The sequence below is a fragment of the Protopterus annectens genome, chromosome 6.part1 (genome assembly GCF_019279795.1).
Source record: "Protopterus annectens isolate FY-2018-M chromosome 6.part1, PAN1.0, whole genome shotgun sequence".
NCBI classification, from domain to species: domain Eukaryota; kingdom Metazoa; phylum Chordata; order Ceratodontiformes; family Protopteridae; genus Protopterus; species Protopterus annectens.
In genome coordinates, this window is record NC_056738.1 from 117,610,536 (window position 1) to 117,633,860 (window position 23,325).

Below are 23,325 nucleotides of genomic sequence, written 5' to 3' on the forward strand. Positions count from 1 at the left end.
ATCCCCTCACATGGTGCCTGTGGTTGCCGTATTCCATTGTGGCATGGGTACACATCTGCAGGGCCACACATACCTGTACTGTGTGTGATGCTGGTACATAGGTAGCCATTGTACCTGTGGCATACACACATCTACACACGGGCAGGGTTACAATAACACATTCATGGTGTAACTTCCACAACGGCTATGACTTAACATGGCACGGCATTATCATGCCATGATGTGTACCAGGCTCAGACAGTTTACATATGCGGCTGACAGACGGGTAACACATCTGTACACATCTGCATACCACATACATAGGGGTGTCTTCTACTCTGACATGGACCATGTCCTCCGCATGACTGATGCATGTAGTACTCATACATGGCAATTGCAGTGGGTGGTGTGAATGGAGCACTCATGCATATGTGCACACATGCCACATTGCATGGCCTGGGCTTCTGTGTTACTTCCGCAGACACAACACACACCATGCTGTGGAACATAGGTCCTGTGCACATCCCACAGGGACACACAGTGGCACTGTTCATGTGATAGCTCCCTTGCTGTTTGAGTGACACGTAGTCATGGTACCACCACAGCAGCAGTACTGTGTAGACATGCAGTTGACACCCACCTCTGCTGTTCACTGGACACTACCATGGGGAGGTGACACTACTGTGTACACTGCACATGTGTTTACACATGGACCTGCCGGACTTCATTGTTGCCCACATTGCACCTGCTACAGATCGTTTGGCCATGGTTACTTGGTGTTCCTTCCATTTCGGATGGCTATTATGCTACTACTCTGTCCCATATGTACAGGCCATAATGATCCTGTTGTACATACCAATAGGCCATAACTCCATTATGCATGATATGCCTGTGATACTGTGTATGATGTCTGTCATATCCACCATGACAGCTTTACATTACACATAGTTGACATAGTATCCACTACTGCAAGGCATACGTGCACGTCGTGTGCACATTACGTATGACATCGACGGTATATGCCCATACACATGTGTGCTGTGACAGTATACATACATGTCCTATCCCCTGCTGTGGCACTTCCTTGTTGGACATCCACTGCCAGCATCGGCATGTGGTGTGGCATTGTTCTGTGTTATGCCCCCCTGTGGCAGCCCTTGTGTTATCCCGGCTGTGTACATGATGTCCCACTGCTGTGCACACGGTGTCCACAGTCGTTGGTATGCTCAGCGGGATAGCACTACATAACCACCTTTCACCACTCTCTGCATTATGGACAAGTATCCTTACTTACAAACACCGTTCACATACAGTGCAGCTTCGTCATACACATCATGCGTTACACACCAGTACATATCGTGGGTTCTACATACCTTTTCTGTGTTTCCTTCCATTTTTCGTTGCATGTCTCGCTATTGCGTTGTCTCACTCTATCCGTTTTTGAGTTGTAGTTCGGTATGAGCATACGGTTTGAATATCCTAGGAGTCATCCTTATATCCGTCGTCACCTGCGACATGTGGGTTCATCACACCAATAGCTGTTCCTCAGTGTGTACTTGTGCGCATATCACCTGTGCATCTACTCCATTCGTACATTATGCGTCGTAACTAGGGCATGGTTGCATTCCTCGCCTGGGCGTTGGTTATTTGCCCTACCTTCGTGGAGATGGTCTGTATTGTGTTATGTTATGTGTAACTGCAGCTGCTATGTGTGGTGTCAGGTACATTTTGCAGTGGTGTTAGCCGTGGATTGTGTGTGTTGGGTATGGTATTATGTTCGACATGTGGGTGTCCCTGTCCTGGCGGCGTCTGTTGATGGCGTTTTGCATTCGGATGTGTAACATAGCTGTTGTATTCCTTTAAACAACGGATGCAGGTATGCATCCGCTGTTGATAGTGTTTCCCACGCGAGATGTTGCGGTTATGCAGCTGTCATTGACTGCCTGTATGTTTGTGCTGCTATTACGGCTTGTATCCCTTTGATATGTGCGATGGGGAATATCGGAGGTTGTAGGTGACGGATACGGGTTGTGGGCCTTGCATCTCTACATACACGGTATGCTTGTGTGTGCTCCATCCCTGCCTGGGGAGTTGGCAGTTACCTGTCTGTTGTTCTGGGAGTGTAGGTTGTGTTGTTGTCGTGTGGTGTTGGTATCGCCTGCGTGTGTGCTTCCTGCATGTATTCCTCTGTCACATCGGTAGTATATCTGCGGTTGTTCGTACGTGACGACTATCCCTTGTCATTTTGTCCCGGATATTTACAGTCATTGTGGTCCTGTACTTGGGACGGCCTGTTTGCTAGTGGTTGCCACCTATTCAGGTGGCGATTGCTTGTTTGACACTTGTAGATCACACAGCGGTGTTCACGAGCCGATACGTGGCCATGATCAGTACCGGGGTAGCACATGCGTATTTCCGCGGTACATACCTATTGCTGTGTAACTTTGCCGATGTATCATTTTGCAATTAACATATCGGTGTCATACATACGGTCATGATTTGTACATACGTCCTTTGCATTTCATGTTGGCTATATTCCTGTGGTACATTCTGGGACATTTTCACTTTGCATCGTTATACGTCGCCACAAGCCTAGCCAGGGAGGGGCTCTCAGTACTGCTTTGGGAGTACTGCTGTACATACGCCTGTGGTTCCTATACTGTATGCCTACACATGTTGTTCCACTCCACCTGTCACATGGCACCAACATACACATTTTACAGTGGCACACACATTACACTCGCACAGCGAAACACACAACACCCTCACTGCACACATACACATACTGCGGCAGTCACAGGGACGGTTGCACACAGTACCTGCGTGGCCCGCATCACCGGCGGCAGTGTCTACCTCCCCCCTCATATCATCATAGTATTACCCGCACATGTACTGTTACTGTACTGTGGCCTGGCGATCATCCCGACTCGCGATTATGCATTTCGGTATGTTGACCTTTCCATGGGTGGCGGTTTCTGTTCTGTTAAACCTCCCGGATACTCAGGTTGTCGTTCACTATGTTTACTATGTACAGATATCGCGTGTTACTTCTCTGTCACCTTGCATCCCTCTGATTCCCTGTCTTACCTGTTGTACTTTATATGTATATGTGTACATATATTTCTATGTGTGTAATTATATCTATCTCCATATCTGTATATGCACATATGTACATGTCTATATGTATACACCTTGCGGCGAACGTGGCAGCATACAGCAATGCCGTCTGCTGTAGGACCCGCGTACGGTTCAGGTGTTGGCGTTCCATGCTCCGCTGGCTGTTGGGTGTGCAGTGTTTGGTGCTGCCTATGTTGGAGTCACACATGGGACCACCCATACGGTACACTTTACGGGTGGCCATGTTTGTGTGCCGTCCATTTCACTGTGTGTGCAGGTAGGGAGGTGTCAGAGTATGTGCTATACGTTCCCTCTTTGCCAGGGCATAGGCATATTGGGTACGCCTCCGTCTGCCTACTGGGGCTGGCACAGTGTGTTCATGGTCCTGAACCCTCTGTGCCTGTACTGGCCTTGGCAGTTGTGGTGGGCTTTGTGGCCCTTCACCATTATGTCCCTGCAGCAGCTGCTTCCGCAGGATCATATTATGTAGCATGGCACATACTATGAATATGTGGGCACATGTGCCTGGAGAGTACTGCAGGGCTCCACCGGATGTATCCAAGCACCGGAACCGTGATTTCAGCATCCCAAACACACGCTCTATGATTATTCTGGTTTGTGCGTGTGCCTCATTATGGCGTTCTTGCATGTGTGTGTGTGCATTTCTGATGGGAGTCATCATCCACGGCTCCAGTGCATAGCCAGCATCCCCCACAAGGTGGCCTTGTGTGATGTCCCCCCTGGTGAATACCTGATACAGATGTGAGGCATGCCAGATATGGGAGTCGTGGTAGCTTCCAGGGCTGGCAGCACACACATCCATGATAATGCCCTGTGCATTGCACATGACCTGGCAATTGATGGAGGGGAATCCCTTGCAGTTTATGTAGCGTCTACCCTGCTCCCCAGGTGGTGACTTGATTTGTATGTGCGTACAGTCTATCGCACCCAGTACCTCCGGGTATTGTGCCACATGGTGGAAGTGACGCATATTGCTAGCCAACTCCTCCTGAGATCTGGGGAAGTATATATGCTCATTGGCATGTCGTAACATGGCATCCAGAAACTGGTGTAGTACCTTGGATGCTGATGCCTGTGAGATGCCCATTATATCCCCAGTTGGCCTTTGAAAGGTACCTGTGGCCAGTATTTGCAAGCTTACACATACCTTTGTGTCCACTGGGATGGGCTCCCCTCTGTTGTTTCTTGTTCTCAGGCGTGGCCGGCACAGCTTCGCTATTTGCTGTAACGTGTCCCTATCCACCCTGTAACGCTCTACTATCTCCAGTTCTTGTAGCCCCTGGTAGGTTACCCTTGGTCTGAACACTCTCCTTCTCCTCTGAGGCCTACGGTAGTTGTCGGCACCCTCCTCCGCAACTCCGTCTGTCTCTAACACATGCTGATGTATCACGGCCGCGGCGGCACCCAACATGTACATTTTAAAAGTTCCCCGTGTGTTTACACCTAGAGTGCGGCGTTTGGGAATACACGGCTGTGTGTTGTGTGCATTCACACTTTATACTGTTGTGCTGTACACCCGGTGATGTCATAGGGTGTGTCTGTGCAGCCGTATCTGTGGATTATCTTCCGTGTTTTACCGTTGGCACTGCAACGCTGTTGCCTTTGGTGTTGCATTACACTTGCCTGCATTGGTTTAGCTTTTGACCTTACCTTACTGTTTCTGCACGTTGCGCCTACTATTTCCTGGCTTGCATCCTGCAGAGCCCTGTCATGTGTAGTTTCTGGGACATGGCATATTGTGCATTTTGTCTGCCGCCGCCGTTATGCTGCCTGTCTACTTGGCTTTGCTGTGTCGGTTCTTCACTCTTTGCAATCTGCTACCTCCCCTACTTTCTTTGCATTCATATGCCTCCCCTATCCCATTTTGCGGGTTTCTGCATGCAGAGTTGTCAGCTGCCGCCAATTGGCCTTCGTGGGTTGATTAGTGTTGATTGCTCATTACTACTCCAATTACACTGCTTCCGCATTTCCTCATATTCTCTGCATCACCTTCCTGTATCTGTTGTTGTTGACGGGGCGGGTGTCACATGACTGGGTTAGGGGAACGTAGTCATCCTCGTGCACATGCATCTCTGCGCGCATTGTGTGCTCTCAGCTCAACTATTTCCCCACACACCGGTCCTACTGCTGTGATGTGCAATGTACAGCCCATGTTTGCTGGGCTCCAATGTGCTTCCTCCTACAGTGGCACACCCCTCTGCGGTTGACATGTATTCCCTCTGAGCCACTCCTCGGTGTATTACCGCTGCGCCGTTTGGTACAGCCTTACGCCAGCAGGGGTTTTGCGATTCAGTATTATCTGCCTCATTTGCATGGCATTGACTACTAATTCATAGTTACGGCGCCGAACACTGCCGCGACTCCTTGGCAACCCTTGCGCTGTGGATGTGGCTTTCCATGCATACCATGGTGTATTGTGGCTGTGAAGCTGATGTGTATTACACTGCTCTTTTATGACATTGTCATATTATTTCAATGTTTAGCACCTTCCGCGGACATGTCCTGGGGTTCTGCTGTGAGTTTCTGCGGACATACCATTTATGTCATTATTTACATTTTGTGCATGTTTTCTTTGGACATTCTCGGTGTCTTTCACCATTGGCATGTGGCAACAGTGTGATACCTGACGTTGACAGCCTTCCGTTACTCCTATGTCATGTTTGGGTAAATGTAAACCGTTTTTTTTTGGTTTACATTGCCGTGCCCTTATGCTACGCCTGCACCACTTCGTGGATCGCTATATGCCTTCATTTGCATGGTGCAACACCGCACATGGGGTGTTTAACATACCTACGCCGGAGGCGGCGCAACCCCGGTGCACGCCGGTAGTGCACGTGGAATTGGATCGTACCTGAATCGCTCGGCAGCCATATCTGGCATTGTAACGCCTACGCTATGCGTGCGCCTGGCGCAAGGTTCATGAATCCCGGGGTATGTCTTTAAAGGGATACTTGCATATATCCCATGGTGGTCCACTACAGGTAGTTTAAAGTATTACACAGTGAAGACTCTAGCTTGGTTGGGTCTTTCTTGCAGTTTTTACTGAATGGTTTATCTTTGTGACCTTTTTCCTATTTGACTTGCCTTTTGTATCTAGTCATCACACTTGGCATTCTTGGTGAGGGCTCATTGTCTGTCCTGCATCTAACACATGCATAATAAGTTCTGTCATATGTCTCTGCGTGGATTGCCTCAGGTCATTCATTCCCACATAGGTTGTAATCATATTTATCTGGTTTGAGGGGCCTTAAGTCCCTTGTCACATCACTGATTCTAGCACTCTTCAAGTAGCTAAGAATCATCATGTTCTTGTCTAGTCTGGAGAGTATGGGGTCCATATGCCTAAGTGTAATGTTGTTGCGTTTATATTATGTTATCGAAAGATGGAAATAGCGAGCGCTATTTCATCGGCCCCAAAACATCTAAACATGAAAATATCGAACATTCAGAACAGCAAATTTTTTCCCATGGAAAAAATTTGCTGCTCCGAAACACATACACACAACACAAGCACATCAAACAAACAGCAACCACACACATACACTTAAATTCCCACATATAATGCTACACTAAACTAAACATACACTACTGTCTACCCACTTACCTTAACCCAAACCCTAACCCTAAGGACTGCCACTAACGCACACTCACCTAACCCACACCCTAACCCTAATTCACTTAACCCACCCCTAACCCTAATGTACAAACAATCGCACACTTACCTGAACCCAACCCGTAACTTTCCACCACAGCGCTAGGAATAGAGAAGCCACAGAAACGGCCAACCGAATTCTTTCCCGAGGAAAGAATTCGCTGTTCTGCAGTTTTGCTATTCTTAGCGTTCGCTGAATAGTGTTCGATATCAGAACATTCAAAGTTTTAATACTTCGATGTTCTGATATAGACACACGTCATCTATGACTAAACCATTTCTATGTGTGGAATCAGACTTTGTGGGCCTTAAGAACTCAGGCATGCTTTTCTGGTGACTCTTGAGTAAGTTATGTGAATTTGTAGCATTTGTGAGTGGAGAAGGAGTAGGTGTTGCTTTGTGTGCTGGAGGCTGGGATCTTTTACTGTGTTCTAGATGGCTTTGCAAATTTTTATTTACAGTCTCAGCACAAGTTATGGGCCCAGTGGTGATGTGTTTATACACACACACACACACACACACACACACATATATATATATATATATATATATATGTATATATATATATATGGGTCTACTTCTTTTGACCTAACTCCCATTTGCCTGACACCCATTTGCCTGAGACCAAATGACTGAAATTTCATTTCCCTGACACTTCATTTGCCCGACACTTCATTTCACTGACAAGTATTATTAGCAAGAAAATCGAATATGCCCCCTTCCCCACTGTAGTGTGACCCTGGAGTTAGAATATATAGTTAGGGGGGGTGTGGGGGGCACAGCTCTCCACAATGGGGGGTGTGGGGGGCGAAGCTCCCCACTTACTTTTCTTTTACTAAGCAATATTACATCAAAAGTTAACAATATCATATGAAATGAAGTGGGGGCTTCCCCCACACCCCGTTGTGGGGCTGTGCCCACCCTAACTATATATTCTAACTCCAGGGTCGCACTATAGTGGGGAAGGGGGCATATTTGATTTTCTTGCTAATACTTGTCAGTGAAATGAAGTGTCGGGCAAATGAAGTGTCAGGCAAATGAAAGTTAGGTCAAAAGAAGTAGATCCATATATATATATATATATATAGAGAGAGAGAGAGAGAGAGAGAGTAAGAGACTGGCTGCTCTTGTAGGCTATTTTAAACCCAACCAATTTCCCTTTAAAGATGAGAATCAAACCATGTACCTTTGCTTATGAAACAAATGGTGATGCAGGAGGTTTGCCTCCATGATTCTTAAATGTTTACAGCTCTTCAGGTTGTGTCGTTAATGCAATCAGCATAGCTACGGATGGGCTGACAGCAGACTACTGAGTCATGTTTCCAAAGGGCTCAGGACTAGGGCAGATCATAGTACTTGAGAGTCGCAAAGCTGCTACTGTAGAAGATCCTGAAGATTTATGGATGAAATGCGATGACAATTTTAAGTTAGGTTAGATGATAGTTAATCTAGCAGTACTTATTGAAATGACAGAATTAAGCTATATTTTGAAAAGTAATGATAATTTCACAGAACTACTTTGCAGAGTTACAACTATTAATATTCTGTATAGGTCATTTATAGATACAGTAGCATAGATGCTAACCATGGAACAATGTACCTTTATTTTACACCAGAGGATGAATGCTAAGCACAGAGTTGCTAATACCATAGAACTAAATTTTAGGGCCAGAGATGTTGAATGTTGATCACAATAGCTAGGTTTATTTACCACAGAACAGCAGAACGAAAGTGTTCATTTCAATGATGCGACCAAATGTAGTGCTGTCAGTAATTTCATTACTTAAAAAAGACAGTGATTTTACTGTAAGTAATAAGAAATTCATAAAATTGATCACAGCAGTGCAACTAAGTTGAGAGAGGGAAAGCAGTGAAATTTGTAGCATCTACAACATGAATGAAGAAGATACCTTACCTCTTGTAAATCAGACTCTTGTATAGCTGAGCTATGCAAATCCCCAGGTATTTAAAGACTGTAAAACCCCGCCTTCACAGAAGCTGGTCAATCAAAATCCAGACATTACCCCCGAAGAAGCTGATGAATCAAAAACAGGCACTCCATTCCTTCAGTAGAACCCAAGCTCTGATTGCTGTTAAGTGGAAGCTTTTGCTCTCACCAGAGACTGGAAAATGCAAACCTGGCCCTTGGAAGTTGATAAAGTCCTTATAGTGAAATACAGATGGACAAGGGCTTTGTAGTCTTCTCTCTTTCTTTGTAGTATTATGCCTTCAAAGCAACACAGGACTCCCTCTCTCTGTCTTTATAAATATGTGTGTGTATCAGGTGTTTTTGATTGGGAGATGACTGAAGCTGATAAATCAAAAACATGCACTCCATTCCTTCAGTGGAACCCAAGCTCAGGTTGCTGTTAAGTGGAAGCCTTTGCTCTCGCCAGAGACTGGAAAATGCAAACCTGGCCCTTGGAAGTTGATAAAGTCCTTATAGTGAAATAAAGATGGACAAGGGCTTTGTAGTCTTCTCTCTTTCTTTGTAGTATTATGCCTTCAGAGCAACACAGGACTCCCTCTCTCTGTCTTTATAAATATGTGTGTGTATTAGGTGTTTTTTATTGGCAGATGACAAACTGGGCTGCCTGCACAGTGAGCCAATTTGATGTTTAAATCGGGATGTCCTGGCCAAATCTGGACACTTGAAGTGAATTGAAGGGAATGAATTCTGTTTTTTATGCTAGGAGATGTGAAATAATTTCTCATTAATTTACAGTGAATTTGTCTATAGGACTGTTGATTAGGTAAGGTAGAATATTCTCACGAGTAAAGACTGAGCTGATTTAATTTTTAGATATATAATATATATTACGTTATATAATTTTCCCCAGAATTACTGAATTCTTTATAGTGTGCATGTTATGAATCTGTAGCTGTATTGTTTCCAGATTTGTTTTCCTAATAAGAATGTTTATTACTTTGCATCTAGGTTAGACATTTACTTTTTTTTTCATTTATATTGAATTAAGATGGGATCAACATCTTAGTAAGGTGAAATATTGATGTGAAGTTGTTCAGTCTCACCTTCATTCTGACTGATGGGTTCGGAGCCGGTCCCTTGGCTCCAAGTCGGCCAAATTGCAAAGCTCGAGGTCTCCAAACAGCTTGAGGCCAAAACCCTGTCCCATGATGCTCCTCTACTTCCCTCAGATCTAGTTTGCCACTGCAACAGATTGAGTGTGTTCCTTCAGCTCAGGCCGTTTTTTTGTCAGTTAAGTAAAAAGATTTTCTTTATTGGTTTCCTTTTCGTCGTCTATTGAGAAGACGTTTTCCCTTAGCCAAAGTTAGGCTTGTATTTACTTTGCTTTACTCCTTTTTGTGAGGCGTTTATTGTGATTTCCTTTTTTGGCATTAGGCCATTTTTTGTTCCTCTCAGGCATCTTTTTACCCTATACCCTCATAGTCAAGTTCAGGCACTAGCCTCTTTACTTTTAATGGTCAGGCTTAATTACTTTCTTTCATAGCCAAAGTTAGGCTTTATTTTCTTTACAAGTAGCCTGTGATTGTTTAAATAAAATTTTGTTGAAAGAGCCAAGTTTGGCGCTGTATAGTGTTTTGAAGTGTATTGAGATCCATATTTTACTGGTAGGCTTAATTCATTTTTTCTTTACGGCCGAGTTAGGCTTAAAATTCTGTCCAGTGGATTTAATCAAAAGCTTTAGTTGTTATTCAGTTGTTTACTGACCTTGTGGTGTGTTCTAGTGGATTTTGTGTTACTTGGATCAACATGTCTGAAAAGGTAAAGTCGGGCTTCAAAAAATGCCCTAAATGTAACCAAAAAATGTCTCTCACAGATGGTCACACCATCTGTGTTTATTGCCTAGGAGAGGTCCACCTTCAAGAAGTATGTTCTTTGTGCCACAGTTATAGTACCAGGGTTCTGGCAGAAAGAAAAAAGAAGTTAGTGGAAAGAGGCCTTATTAAATCTGCCTTTCAATCGGATTTAGACTCGGCTCCTCAGAAAAAGCCAAAACCTGCTTCTCCTTCCTCCTCTGTCTCTGGTTCAGAGCCAAAAAGCCTTTCGGCTCCAAAGGTATCAAGGAAGGTATCTGACTCAGCTTCACAATTAGCGGAGCCAACTGTTCAGGCAGTGGGTTCACCTGCTCCTTCTGTGGCCTCCTCTCGAGCTTCCAGACTGTTGGATTCAGATGTAGATTGAGTGGTGAGGAGATTATTGAAGAATCCAGCGCTACCAAAAATTTTATCAACTTTGACTCTGACAGCTTCGGAGCCGATCAAATCATCTAACCTACTTGCTGTTCCTCCTTTGACATGAGTCGAGCCGTCAGAGCCAGAGGGAGCTGATCAGTTGCTTGTGGAGCCATCAGTGCTGACACCCATATTTGGCCTCTCGGCACCGACAACCCTGATGTCTTCAGCCCTGGCTGCAGACTCTGGGAGCCAACACTCGCCCGTCAGTTCGAGGGAGGGGAGTTGAACCAATATTTCAGTTTGACTCTTCCCCTCGGGGCTTTGGCGTGGATGAGCTCAGCTCCCACCTCGGGATCGGAGCCGGTGGCTTTGGTGCGGGAGGAGTCCTGAATGTCTTCAGACCCAGGGGCTTCCTCGCATCAGAGCCGTGGTGCCTTCGATGCCATGAGGAAGGCCTTGTCCCCCCAGACAGTCACAACTTCTGAGCAGATGACCTCCTCCCTTAAAGTGCCGGAATCTTCTCCATCACCACAGATCCATCATAAGAGTAGGGACCCGGAGCCTCAGGAAGCCCCCCTGGAGGAACCCTGCTCTTCTGAGACCTCTCCAGAAGCTCCCACTGAGGAGGTCCCTAGGAAGAGGACATGTAAGAGGAAACATGTAGATTCCCCTCTGGAATCTGTCACATCTGACACCGATTTGGAGGAGTCGGAAGGGTCCCCAAGGTCCCCCTCTGAGGATGTATCTTTTGTGGATATCCTAGAGATCCTGAAGCAGAGGGATAACTGGTAGCCCATCAACCCTTCCAAGGATGAAACAGTGCTCCTGAAAGCTTTTGGGTCCTGATCCTCCACCTCTTGGGTATCTATGCCCTTTGATGAGTTGATGGATCTTCTATCTCGAAGAGTGTGGGAGTCACCAGATACCATGGAACCTGTCCCTAGAATACCAAACAAATATATATCTGCACCTCATGACAAGACCTTTTTGTCCAAACCTATTCCTGTTGATGCCATGGTGGTTGCGGCAGCCACTAAGAAAGATGTCAGAGACCTCTATGTCTGTCCATCTTCCTAATAGAGAGTCTAGGATCATGGACAGATTTGGCAAGTGCATGTTCAGTCTACGACATTTACTTTTTGATCATTGAACTATCTAACTCACTTTACCAGGCTTCAAAGAGATCTCCTAAAAAATCTCGGAGATACTCTTCAGGGTACGATAGCTGATATGGTGGCAGACCAGGTAACATTTCAGCTTGCTACTCTTAATTCCATCATCAACTCTTCCATGCACTTCGTATCTTACACAGCTGATGGAATGAGTAGGGCAGCGGGTACAGGTATAGCTCTTCAGAGACATTCCTGGATGTGCTTGTGTTCTTTTGCAGAGCCTTTCAAGTCATCCTTTGTGAATGCCCCGTTTGATGTTTCCTCACTTTTTGGACCTAAAGTTAAAGAGACCCTCACCAGATGTGAACAAGATGGAAAACCTCTATCTGCCATAGGAGTCCATTTTTCCGCACCTACTAGGCCTTATCCCAAAGGCCAGCGGGGTGGGAAAATGTGGTTCTGCAAAGCCCAAGGAGCCTTTTCAGACACACGAGGTGAAACCCACTCCAGGGTCAGAGGAGGGGGCAATAATGGAAGAAGCCATACACGCAGCAGAGGGGGTTCGCAGAACCAGGGTGGCATGGTTCAGTTCCTTGGGAAGTCCTATCAGCGCTCCTGAAAGGAGACCCGCCTGTCCACCTCTGGCAGCAGTTGGGAAATGTTTATCTTTGTATCTAGGTGCCTGGCTCAAAATCACAAATGACAGCTGAGTACAAATTATAATATCCAGAGGTTATATTATCCCCTTTCACTCATGCCCAAAACCATTAAGAAAGATCCCAGACATTCCACCCAGTCTTCGGGATGTAACAACAGTAGAGATTCAAAAGTTGCTAGAAAAACGAGTCATCCAATCAGCCCCGGCAGACCAGAAAGGATCTAGAACTTACTCAGGATTCTTTTTAATGCCAAAGAAAGCAAGGGCTGGAGACCAATTCTAAATCTCAGCAGACTCGACAAATCTGTAGAAAAGACAAAGTTCCAGATGGTCACACTTCAGTCAATACTCCTGTTCTTAGTGAAAGACAATTGGATGTGCTCAATAGATCTCCAGGATGCGTACTACCATACAAAGATGGCCAGGCCATCCAGGGATCATCTGCGGTTTTGGCTGGGGGACAGTCATTATCAGTTTCGAGCCCTGCCCTTTGGTCTCACTACAGCCCCCAGAGTGTTTACCAAATGTATGGCAGTGGTTATGGCTCACTTGAGGCATCAAGGAATCTGGATGTTTCCATATTTAAATGACTGGATCCTTACCGCACCCACCAGGCATCATCTCATACAGGCAAGGGACATTACTTTAGACCTCTGCTCTCAACTGGGGATAACAATAAATTCAGAAAAGTCTGCCTTATCACCATCGCAGCATGCCGTCTTTATAGGAGAAGACTTAGACACCATCAACATGTCCCTAAAACTTCCTTTGGAAAGAATACTTATCCTTCGACAACAGATTCTGGACATTCTCCCAAAGCACAGAGCACTGGCATTGGCGATTCTCAGACTATTGGGCACCATGGCAGCAGCTATTATTGCAATACCTCTAGCGAGGTCACACATGTGCATTCTTCAATGGCTACTATTCACACAGTGGACCTTTCAAGAATTACCTATAGATCACCTGGTTTGGATAACCAATTCATGCAAGAAGGATCTTCGATGGTGGCTGACATCTGAGTCTGTAACCATGGGACGTCCCTTTGTTCTCCTGACTCCAGTTGCAACTGTGACCACGGATGCCTCCCTGATCGGGTGGGGGGCATTTTCATGGATGGACACCCCAAGGTAAATGGCAAGAACATGAGGCTCACTTGCATATCAATGTTCTAGAGATGAGAGCAGTACACTTAGCATTGCAGTCCTTTCAAGACTCTCTTCCTCTGGGGACCATTGCAATTCAGTCAGACAACATGTCAGTAGTCTGGTATATAAACAAAAGCAACCCTTCCACTGCTCGAAGAACCAGTCAAATGGAGGAGCGTTGTATAAAAAAGGCTTTATTACTCTTGTCTTAAAATTCCATTAAAAACATTTGCTGTTCAGCGCAGTAATTCATTAAGTCAGAAGAAGACAAAACAGTTGAAATCAAGTGCTTTCCCTTGGTCCCATTGCCAAGCTTTATCAAGATAAGCTTGGCAATGCCAATTACTGCGCTGAACAGTGAATGTTTTTAATGGAATTTTAAGACAAGAGTAATAAAGTCTTTTTATACAACGCTCCTCCATTTGACTGGTTCTTCGAGCAGTGGAAGGGTTGCTTTGGTGTTCACTGCTTCACATTTATATTATTGGTATATAAACAAACAAGGAGGGACCAGATCTTATCCCCTATGTTGAGAGGCCCTAAGAGTATGGCATTGAGCAGAGTCCACCCAGCGCTTTCTGATAGCAATACATATCCCTGGGAAATCCAACGTGATAGCAGATAAACTAAGCAGAGCAATTCTGTTGCCACATGAGTGGTCCCTCAAGAATGAAGTTGCAGAAATGATCTTCCACAGATGGGGCCAGCCTTTCTGCAATCTCTTTGCAACTCCCACAAACACCAAATGCAGCAACTACTTTCCCCTAATCCCTCCAGTGGGGGAGTCCACAAGGAATGCGCTCATACACGATTGGCCCCTGGGACTTCTTTATGCTTTCCTGCCTTTCCCACTAATTTCAAAAGTTCTGCAGAAAGCCAGTGACCTGGGAAGGACAGTTATCTTAATAACCCCCTTTTGGCCTCATCATATTTGGTTCCACTTCCTGAAGCCTCTTCTTTTGTCTTATGTTAAGTAAATAAAGAAAGTGCCTCTTACCTACTCAAAGCTTGTAGAACACAGTCTCACTGTATAACTGATTGCCCCTCAGCCTCTCTTAGCTGTGAACCGCTCCGTTCACCCTGCGGGTTCACTCCACTTCCCTACCCTACCCCCAATTCCCACCCACTCCCAGTGGTCCTAAACTTATACTTCTTCAACCACACCCTCTCTCCCATCCAACCAATCCCATTCACCATCCTTCCCACAAAATTAACCACACCCATACATCTTTTTTATATCAGTGACAATAACCCAATACTTGAAGTATTTACCATATCCCTTTCCTTCTAGCAAACAAGTATTAGTTCCCCTCTCTAAACGCTCTTCTTATCCAATACCACCTTTTTTAGTTTTATACTTAAGTCCTAAAACTTCTTATATATATCTCAAGAAAATGCCTTTAGTAGTAAAAACTAAAATAACCAAATCAATACTCATAGCTTTAATTTCAGTTGCCCTCACCTCTACCTACCTCATCACCTCCTTTGAAAAACTGTACTATTACCATTTTAATTACTCTCTAAAACAAACAGAAATGCATACTCCCATACTCCCCAATATTGAAACTGATATCACTTCCGTTCCCACCTATCTACTACCTAAATACCATAGACTCACCCACATTAAATACAATAAACCCACAGTAAAGAAAATAAAATATCAAGCCAACTTTATAAATACTTCTACAATTAAACTAAGTTAATCCCTCCTTAAAAGACGGTGACATACACCCTAACCCTGGCCCTACCAATCCTGCTAACCTAATAACCCACCCTAAACTCCCTAACACTTTCCTAATAGGACACCTAAATATCCGTAGTATTAATAACAAAGTAGCCCATCTCCACACCCTTCTAGATATTCACTGCTTTGACATCTTCTGCCTGACAGAAACGTGATTAAAACCAGACACCAAAGACAATGAAATCATTCCCCAAGGATATAATATATTAAGACAAGACCGAATAAAAAGCAAGGGTGGGGGAGTAGCAGTTCTATTCAAAGATGGACTTCAATTCTCCACTTTACCATATAACCCACCTCAGTATAGTAAGGCAGAAGTCCTTATCACCAGATTTCAAATCAACCAAAATAAATCTTTATACATCTGTATCTTCATACCCCCCAGTAATAATATCAATACTATAGAGGATATTCTAAGCTGGGTGTCCTCAACTTACCCCCAAGAAACAATAATACTTGGTGATTTTAATACTGACTGGAAAGTTGTTAATGCTGATAACCCTACCTCCCATATCAAGGTTCATGGCTTTAGTCAAACTATCACCTCTACAACTAGAATCAATAAACCAAATAAGAAAGAGAGCACCTTAGACTGGATACTAATAAATAAACAGAAACAAGCTTACAAGATAGGAACTCTGCCAGACGATGTAAGCAATCATTCATTGACCTAAATCCTAGGGCAAAAAAATTATATCTCTAACCCCCCCACATATAGGATTGCACATACCAACAAACACTTTAAACCAATACTATTCCAAACTGAACTTAGAGCCTGTGACTGGAACCGTTTAAAAACTCTACCACTTGAAGAAGCTGTTAAATACCTAAACTCTAAATTCTTATCGATCCTTGATAACGCACCCAAACGGACCATTAGAATGAAGTCCAAACCTGTCCCCTGGCTTTCTAATGAAACCAAACAGAAAATTTTACTTAGGAACAAGTCTTGGGCTAAATGGAGAGCTAACAAAAATATCTCAGATCAACAAACTTTTAGGCAGTTGAGAAATAGTACAAAAAAGGCAATACTTACAGACAAAAAGAACTACTACTGTAAACTACAGCAAAATCAACAAAACAATCCCCAGAAGTTCTGGTCTAGTATAAATAAACTCCTGTTCCCAGGCCACTTGCATACATCTACCCCATCTCAGGCCGAACAAAATACCCCCCACCAAACTGCCAATACCTTCAATACCTTCTTCACAGAGACCATACAATCACTAGCCAGTCAACTAGTCCCTGACAACTCAAGCCTCCCCACCATCATACCTGGCACTCTACCAACATTCCATCTGCAACCCATCTCAACCACTCTCATCTACAAATTCATCGAAAAACTTAAACCTTGCACTCCTTCTGCTGACCAGCTACCATCTGAATACCTGCAAAAAGCAGCCAAAGTAATGTCTTATCCCATATCCATCCTCATAAATAGAACCATTAAAGAAGGAATCATTCCAGGCATCTAGAAAATCTCCCATATTATCCCCCTACACAAAGGGGGTACCTCAAATGATTATTCTAACTAACGGCCAATAGGTCTATTATCACCCTTAGCAAAAATTATGGAAAAATGCATTCACCAACAACTATTAAACCATTTATCGCAACATAACATCATAGCAAACTGCCAGCATGGCTTTAGGCCATCCCATAGCACCACAACTGCCCTATTATCCTTTACAGAAGCCATCAGTAGAAATCGTAATAATAACAACCTCTCTTCTGCATTCTTTACTGACCTCTCAAAAGCGTTTGACATGGTCAACCATGCCCTTCTTATCAACATTCTTGAATCCCTTTCCCTTGACTGTCTGGCAGTTAAATGGTTCAAGGCCTACCTTACTAATAGGCAACAGGCAGTTCTCTGGCAAAATAATATATCATCCCTTCTGCCATTCACCCTTGGAGTCCCTCACGGCTCTATTCTGTCAACAGAAAAATAGGCTCCTTATATAGAATTAAGCCTTTCCTAACACCAATAGCCAGAACTAAGATTGCACACTCCCATTTAATTTCAGCTCTTCTGTATGTCTTACCCATATATACTAATCTAAAGGAAAATAATCTTATCAGACTAACTAATTCCTCTAATAACATTGCCAGATTTGCCACCGGCAATCCCTTTAGAACTCACCACTGTCTGAATCTAATGCAGCTAGGCTGGCTTGAATTTCAAAACCAACTGAAAGTCTCCCAACTCACCATTGCCCACAAGATATTTTATAAACCTAACAGCATTCCTATACTCTCCAGTCTCATAATCCCCTACAAAAATCTAAATTCTCTATGCTCTTCCAGCAAACTTCTTGCTAGCATAAGCAAGTCTAACAACATGGCTGGAGTTTCTCTGTTTTCTAACTCTGTGGGAAAAAACTGGAACCTACTGCCTAATGAACTAACTTTAATTTCTTCACTGCCTCTCTTTAAACAAAACCTCAAAAGACACCTCAAAACACATTGGTTATGCCCCTGCAACAACCCTGATTAACCTGCTGCTTCACTACAGATATTTTCTCCTCTTGAACCACTACTTAATTCACATTCCTTGAAGCAGGACTGTAACTGCTGAACAGAATTCAACATACTGGTGTAATCTATGCTGCTTGATGCTCTGATAGTCTCTATCCTGTTTGATGCACTGATAGTCCACATGAATCACACTGCATAATAAATTATCCTGTGCATAATGTCACCTTTACTATTGTAAATACTACTTTACTTTATTATTACTTCCTGTATTTTTTTAAATATTCTTATTACTTCCTGTATTTTTAGTAATATTCTATTGAAATCTTTGCATTTACTATGTACTAATATTGATTTTTAATTTCAATTTTTATTTGTTGCCACTGGAGCTTTTCTCCCCGGGCCTCTACTGAAAATGGAAATATATCCAGTTAGACTAGCCCGATTAACAAATGTAAAATAAAATAAAAAAGCCCTGGATCCTGGACCCAGTGCTGAACCTTCTGACTCACTCATCAGGAACTCTTCACCATTCCCGACAGTCCATCAAACTGACAGCATGACTGCTCCAATTCCAAGAATAGCCAGGTTCCAAAATTTGTCAGCAGAAGCTCAACATATACTATTGTCTTCCCATAAGTTCTCAACCAGAAGACTTTACCTTAGCAAATGGAGGAGATTTTCAATCTGGGCTCAGCAAAACAACATTGATCTGTTCCTGGCTTTGATATCGGATCTATTGGAATTCTTGACCAAACTATTTAATGAAGGGGCTGCAGCAGCAACTATTCAAATTCAACTGGCTGCTATATCAAATTTTCATATTGGTGAACTAGGGGACAATGTCATGTCTCATACAATTGTGAAGGCCTTTCTAAAAGATGCAATACATTTGAGGCCTCCTGTTAGATCCCCAACTACTCCATGGAATCTAAATCTTGTTCTGTCAAAGATTATTCTTCTTCCATTTGAACTGGCATCTTCCTGTGAATTGAAATTCCTTTCGTGGAAAACTATTTTCCTAGTGGCTATCACCTCTGTGCACAGAGTTTCAGAATTACAGACCCTATCAGTAAGGCATCCATATTTGATATTCCACAAAGATAGAGTTTCCCTCAGAACAAACCCTTCTTTCCTACCAAAGGTTTGCTCGGAATCCAACCTTAATCAAACCATTGAATTGCCAGTTTTCTTTCCTAATCATACTAATCAGTTGGAGTATATGCTTCACAAGCTTGATGTTCACAGAAAGCTTTGTTTCTAATTAGACAGGGCAAAAGACCACAAACAATCTGAAGAGCTGTTTGTGTCATTTTCAGATTCCAAGAAAGGTGCCGCAGTTTCCAAACCTACCTTATTTAAGTTGCTTTCGGACTGCATATCTTTATTTTCAGTCCTGCACATATTCCCTTAGAAAATAAAGTTAAGGCTCATTCAACTAGAGCTGTCTCTACTTCTGCAGCCTTTTTGGCCAGGCTACCAATAGATTCTATTTGTGCGGCAGCCACATGGTCAAAGCCACATACCTTCATTACTCATTACAAAGTAGACAAGACCACTAGGGACAGGGCTTCCTTTGGTTCTGCTGTCCTTAGGCATGTACTCCAGTGAGCCACCCAAGCTTGTGGTACTGGGGACGTTACCCGTCAGTAAGAATGAAGGCTTGATTGAACAACTTCACATAAAGAAGTTATGTACTTACCATAACGTTCCATGTGAGTTGTTCCTCTCACCTTCATTTTTACAACCCACCCTCCTACCCCCAACCATGTCTGGAAGTTCAAGAGTTGACTCTTTCAGCCTATTTTGGTCTTTTCTGAGGAGTTTTTCCTTTCACCGGTTACTGGAATTATGAGTATGGTGTTTTTACTGTGTGAGTATGTTACTAGTTGGCGGCAAACAAGATCTGAGGGAAGTAGAGGAGCATCATGGGATAGGGTTTCGGCCTTGAGCTGTTTGGAGACCTCGAGCTTTGAAATTTGGCCGACTCAGAGCTGAGGGATCAGCTCCAAACCCATCAGTAAGAATGAAGGTGAGAGGAACAACTCACATGGAACGTTATGGTAAGTACATAACTTATTTTTCTGTACACAACTATTTGCTGAGTCACTCTATAAAGTGGCTGCTGGGTTTGACATGCTATGCATCTTTTTGGAGTCTGTGACATCTCATTTTTTTGCCACCTATTATTGGCCATCTTTCTGGATGACACAGTGATTTCTAGAAATACATTATGCACCTGTATTTTGAATACATTTAGCAAACAATCCTTAGCAGCCCTACTTTACACAGTACAATGGCATATTTATTTGATGCATTGCATATCAATGTCAAAACTCCGATTATACAAATTAGTGTAAATGCAGTAGATATGCGATTGGTTTTGAAACCTGAAGGCCCTTGTTAGAACCTGTGTGAAGCCTATGTCCACATTCCTAAAAAAGTTGCTCTCAGTGTAAGTCTGCTGTGATCCTGAAAGACTTGCTTTCGGTTTAAGTGACTTACATTGGTGTAAAGCCTGTCTATAAACAAGCTTATAAAGGAAGCCTGATTCCAAATTACCTGCTATCATTGTACACGTGTTATCATTGTATGTGTAAACTAAAAAGATGCAGATGATCAAAGTACTTTGTATGTCAAATCAGTGAAAAAGATTTCATTAAGTTTTAGAAAACTAATATCGTTGCATTAAGCTACTCAAAACTATTAGATAAGCACTTAAATAAAAGTGATATAAATTTGAAATTCTTTATGCTTTAAAGAAAAATCCAAATAATACATTCTTTATTAATCAAGTTGTCATTTTGATAAAGTAACACAGGTGAGATTGAAGAGAATGAAGCCTAGTTAGCTTTAGCTAACTATACAGTACAGGCAGCTGACATGTTTTAACTACTGCACAATGTGTAATTCTTCTGTTTTAATTGAACAAATGTTATTTCTTATCTTAACAGTATACTGCTGCTTTAAATCTGGTCACTGAGTGGCATAACAGAATACACACAACCATTCTGGATGTTGAATTTCAGCTTGTGAGGTCTGACCTGGTGAAAATGGATGAACAGTTGCAGTTGGCCCTTAAGACTCTAACATGGCAGAGTGAAGATCTGTGGAATTATATTCAAGAAACAAGAGATTTGGTTTCTAATATTGACAGTAGGATTTTAAATTCAAAACAGAATGTTGGGAAGATTCAGGAACTAATGGACACTTTAAGTGAAAAAACATTCCTTGTAAGAGAAAACAACAGAGACATATCTCTTCTTGCTATAGAAGACACAAAAAGAACATACAAGTACTACAGAATGATTCAAGAAACTGGAGAAAAGATCCATCATCTAATAAAGGTCAGGTTCTGAAATATCAATGTATATGTTTTGCCATTTTATGTTCTGTATTAATAGTGCAATGAATGAGTGGAGTGTGAGACTAATTAATAAATATTTCATTCACTGCTTTAATTACTCAAATTAGAAGGTAATGAGTCAGCAGGACTAAGACAGAATATATGTGTGTGAATGAGAGGTAGGACAGAGGAATGGTGAGGATGCAGGGAGTAGAGGTAGCAAAGGAGGATGTGTTCAAATACTTGGGATCAGCAGTTCAGAGTAATGGTGAGTGTGGAAGAGAGGTGAAGAAGAGAGTACAGGCAGGATGGAGTGGGTGGAGAAGAGTGTCAGGAATGATTTGTGACAGACGAGTACCAGTAAGAGTGAAAGGGAAGGTCTACAAGAGGGTAGTGAGACCAGCTATGTTATATGGGTTGAGACAGTGGCATTGACAAAAAGGCAGGAGTTAGAGCCGGACGTGGCAGTGTTAAAGATGTTAAGATTTGCACTGGGTGTGACAAGGGTGGGACAGGATTAGGAATAAGTATATTAGAGGGTCAGCCCAGGTTGTAAGGTTTGGAGAAAAAGCCAGAGAGGCAAGATTATGTTGGTTTGGACATGTGCTGAGGAGGGATGCAGAGTACATTGGGAAAAAGATGCTAAGGATGAAGCTGCCAAGTAACAGGAAAAGAGGAAAGCCTAAGATAAGGTTTATGGATGTGGTGAGAGAGGACATGCAAGTGGTTGGTGTGACAGAGCAAGCTGCAGAGGACAGGAAGAAATGGAAACAGATGATCTGCTGTGGCGAGGCCTAACGGGAACAGCCAAAAGAAGAAGTAGTAGAAGGTAATGAGGATGAAACAAAATGTTTAAATTTTATTATACACACATAAACAACTTATTTTAATTACTGGGGTTAGTAGTTCTCATACTGATGCTTACCTAAATGTTGGCTATTAGGATATCAGAAAGAAAGTGTTTAAAACTGTTTCCTGCCATCAACTTTTTATGTCATTAACAGTTTATACACTGTTTTATGATGGAGAATACTTCTTAAATAACCTGAATTACAGAGCTACACAAGTATATTTTTTGCACTTTAATTGTTCAGTGTTTCTTATCAGAACTACACTGGTTGTATTTATTTTGCTTATCAGTACTGCATTGTTTTTTATTTATTTGTGTAATGGTTATGCACTAGTTTACTGCACTGTTGTATTTATTTATTTGTTTGACTGAATTATTTACTTTTCTGTGTCACTATTTATATAATTGCTAATCTGTGGTTGAATTTTTGTATAGTTTGTGGCTTTTGCTGTCGCCCGCTGCTGCTGGGAGTTTGTGGTGTACTCAGTCCAGAGAGCTAAAACTGGTCAAACAGCTTCTGTGTTATCTCTTTGTCTCAGCGTGTGACTCGGGAAGGGTCTTTTATCTGTTGGTATAAAAATATTACATTTGAGTTGAATCACTGCTTATCTTGCTGAGCTCCATTTGTGCCTGACGGAAAATACTTTTTAAACAATTTGAGTTACCATGCAACATAAGTATATTTTTCGCACTTTAATTGTTCAGTGTTTCTTATCAGCACTGAACTGGATGTATTTATTTTGCTTATCAGTACTGCATTGTTTTTTTATTTATTTGTGCAAAAGTTCTGCACTAGTTTACTGCACTGTTGCATTTATTTTGCTTATCAGTACTGCATTGTTTTTTATTTATTTGTGTAAAAGTTCTGCACTGGTTTACTGCACTGTTTTTATTTATTTATTTGTTTGACTGAATTATTTACTTTTTTGTGTCTCCATTTATATAATTGCTAATCTGTGGTTGAATTTTTGTATAGTTTGTTACAGTTTTGCTGTTACCCGCCCCTACTGGACAGCCAGCTTCTGTATTATCTCTTTGTCTCAGGGTGTGACTTTGGAAGGG

At 42.8% G+C, this 23,325-nt stretch overlaps 1 protein-coding gene across 1 annotated transcript in view; it reads left to right on the forward strand.

Moving 5' to 3' along the window:
• LOC122805262 (dynein axonemal heavy chain 11-like) overlaps positions 1-23,325 on the forward strand; it is a 4,596,980-nt gene that overhangs the window by 815,870 nt on the left and 3,757,785 nt on the right. Inside the window, exon 11 of the mRNA XM_044075350.1 lies at positions 21,022-21,414. Within this exon, the coding sequence (XP_043931285.1) occupies positions 21,022-21,414 (393 nt within the window). The remainder of the gene's footprint in view (positions 1-21,021; positions 21,415-23,325) is intronic.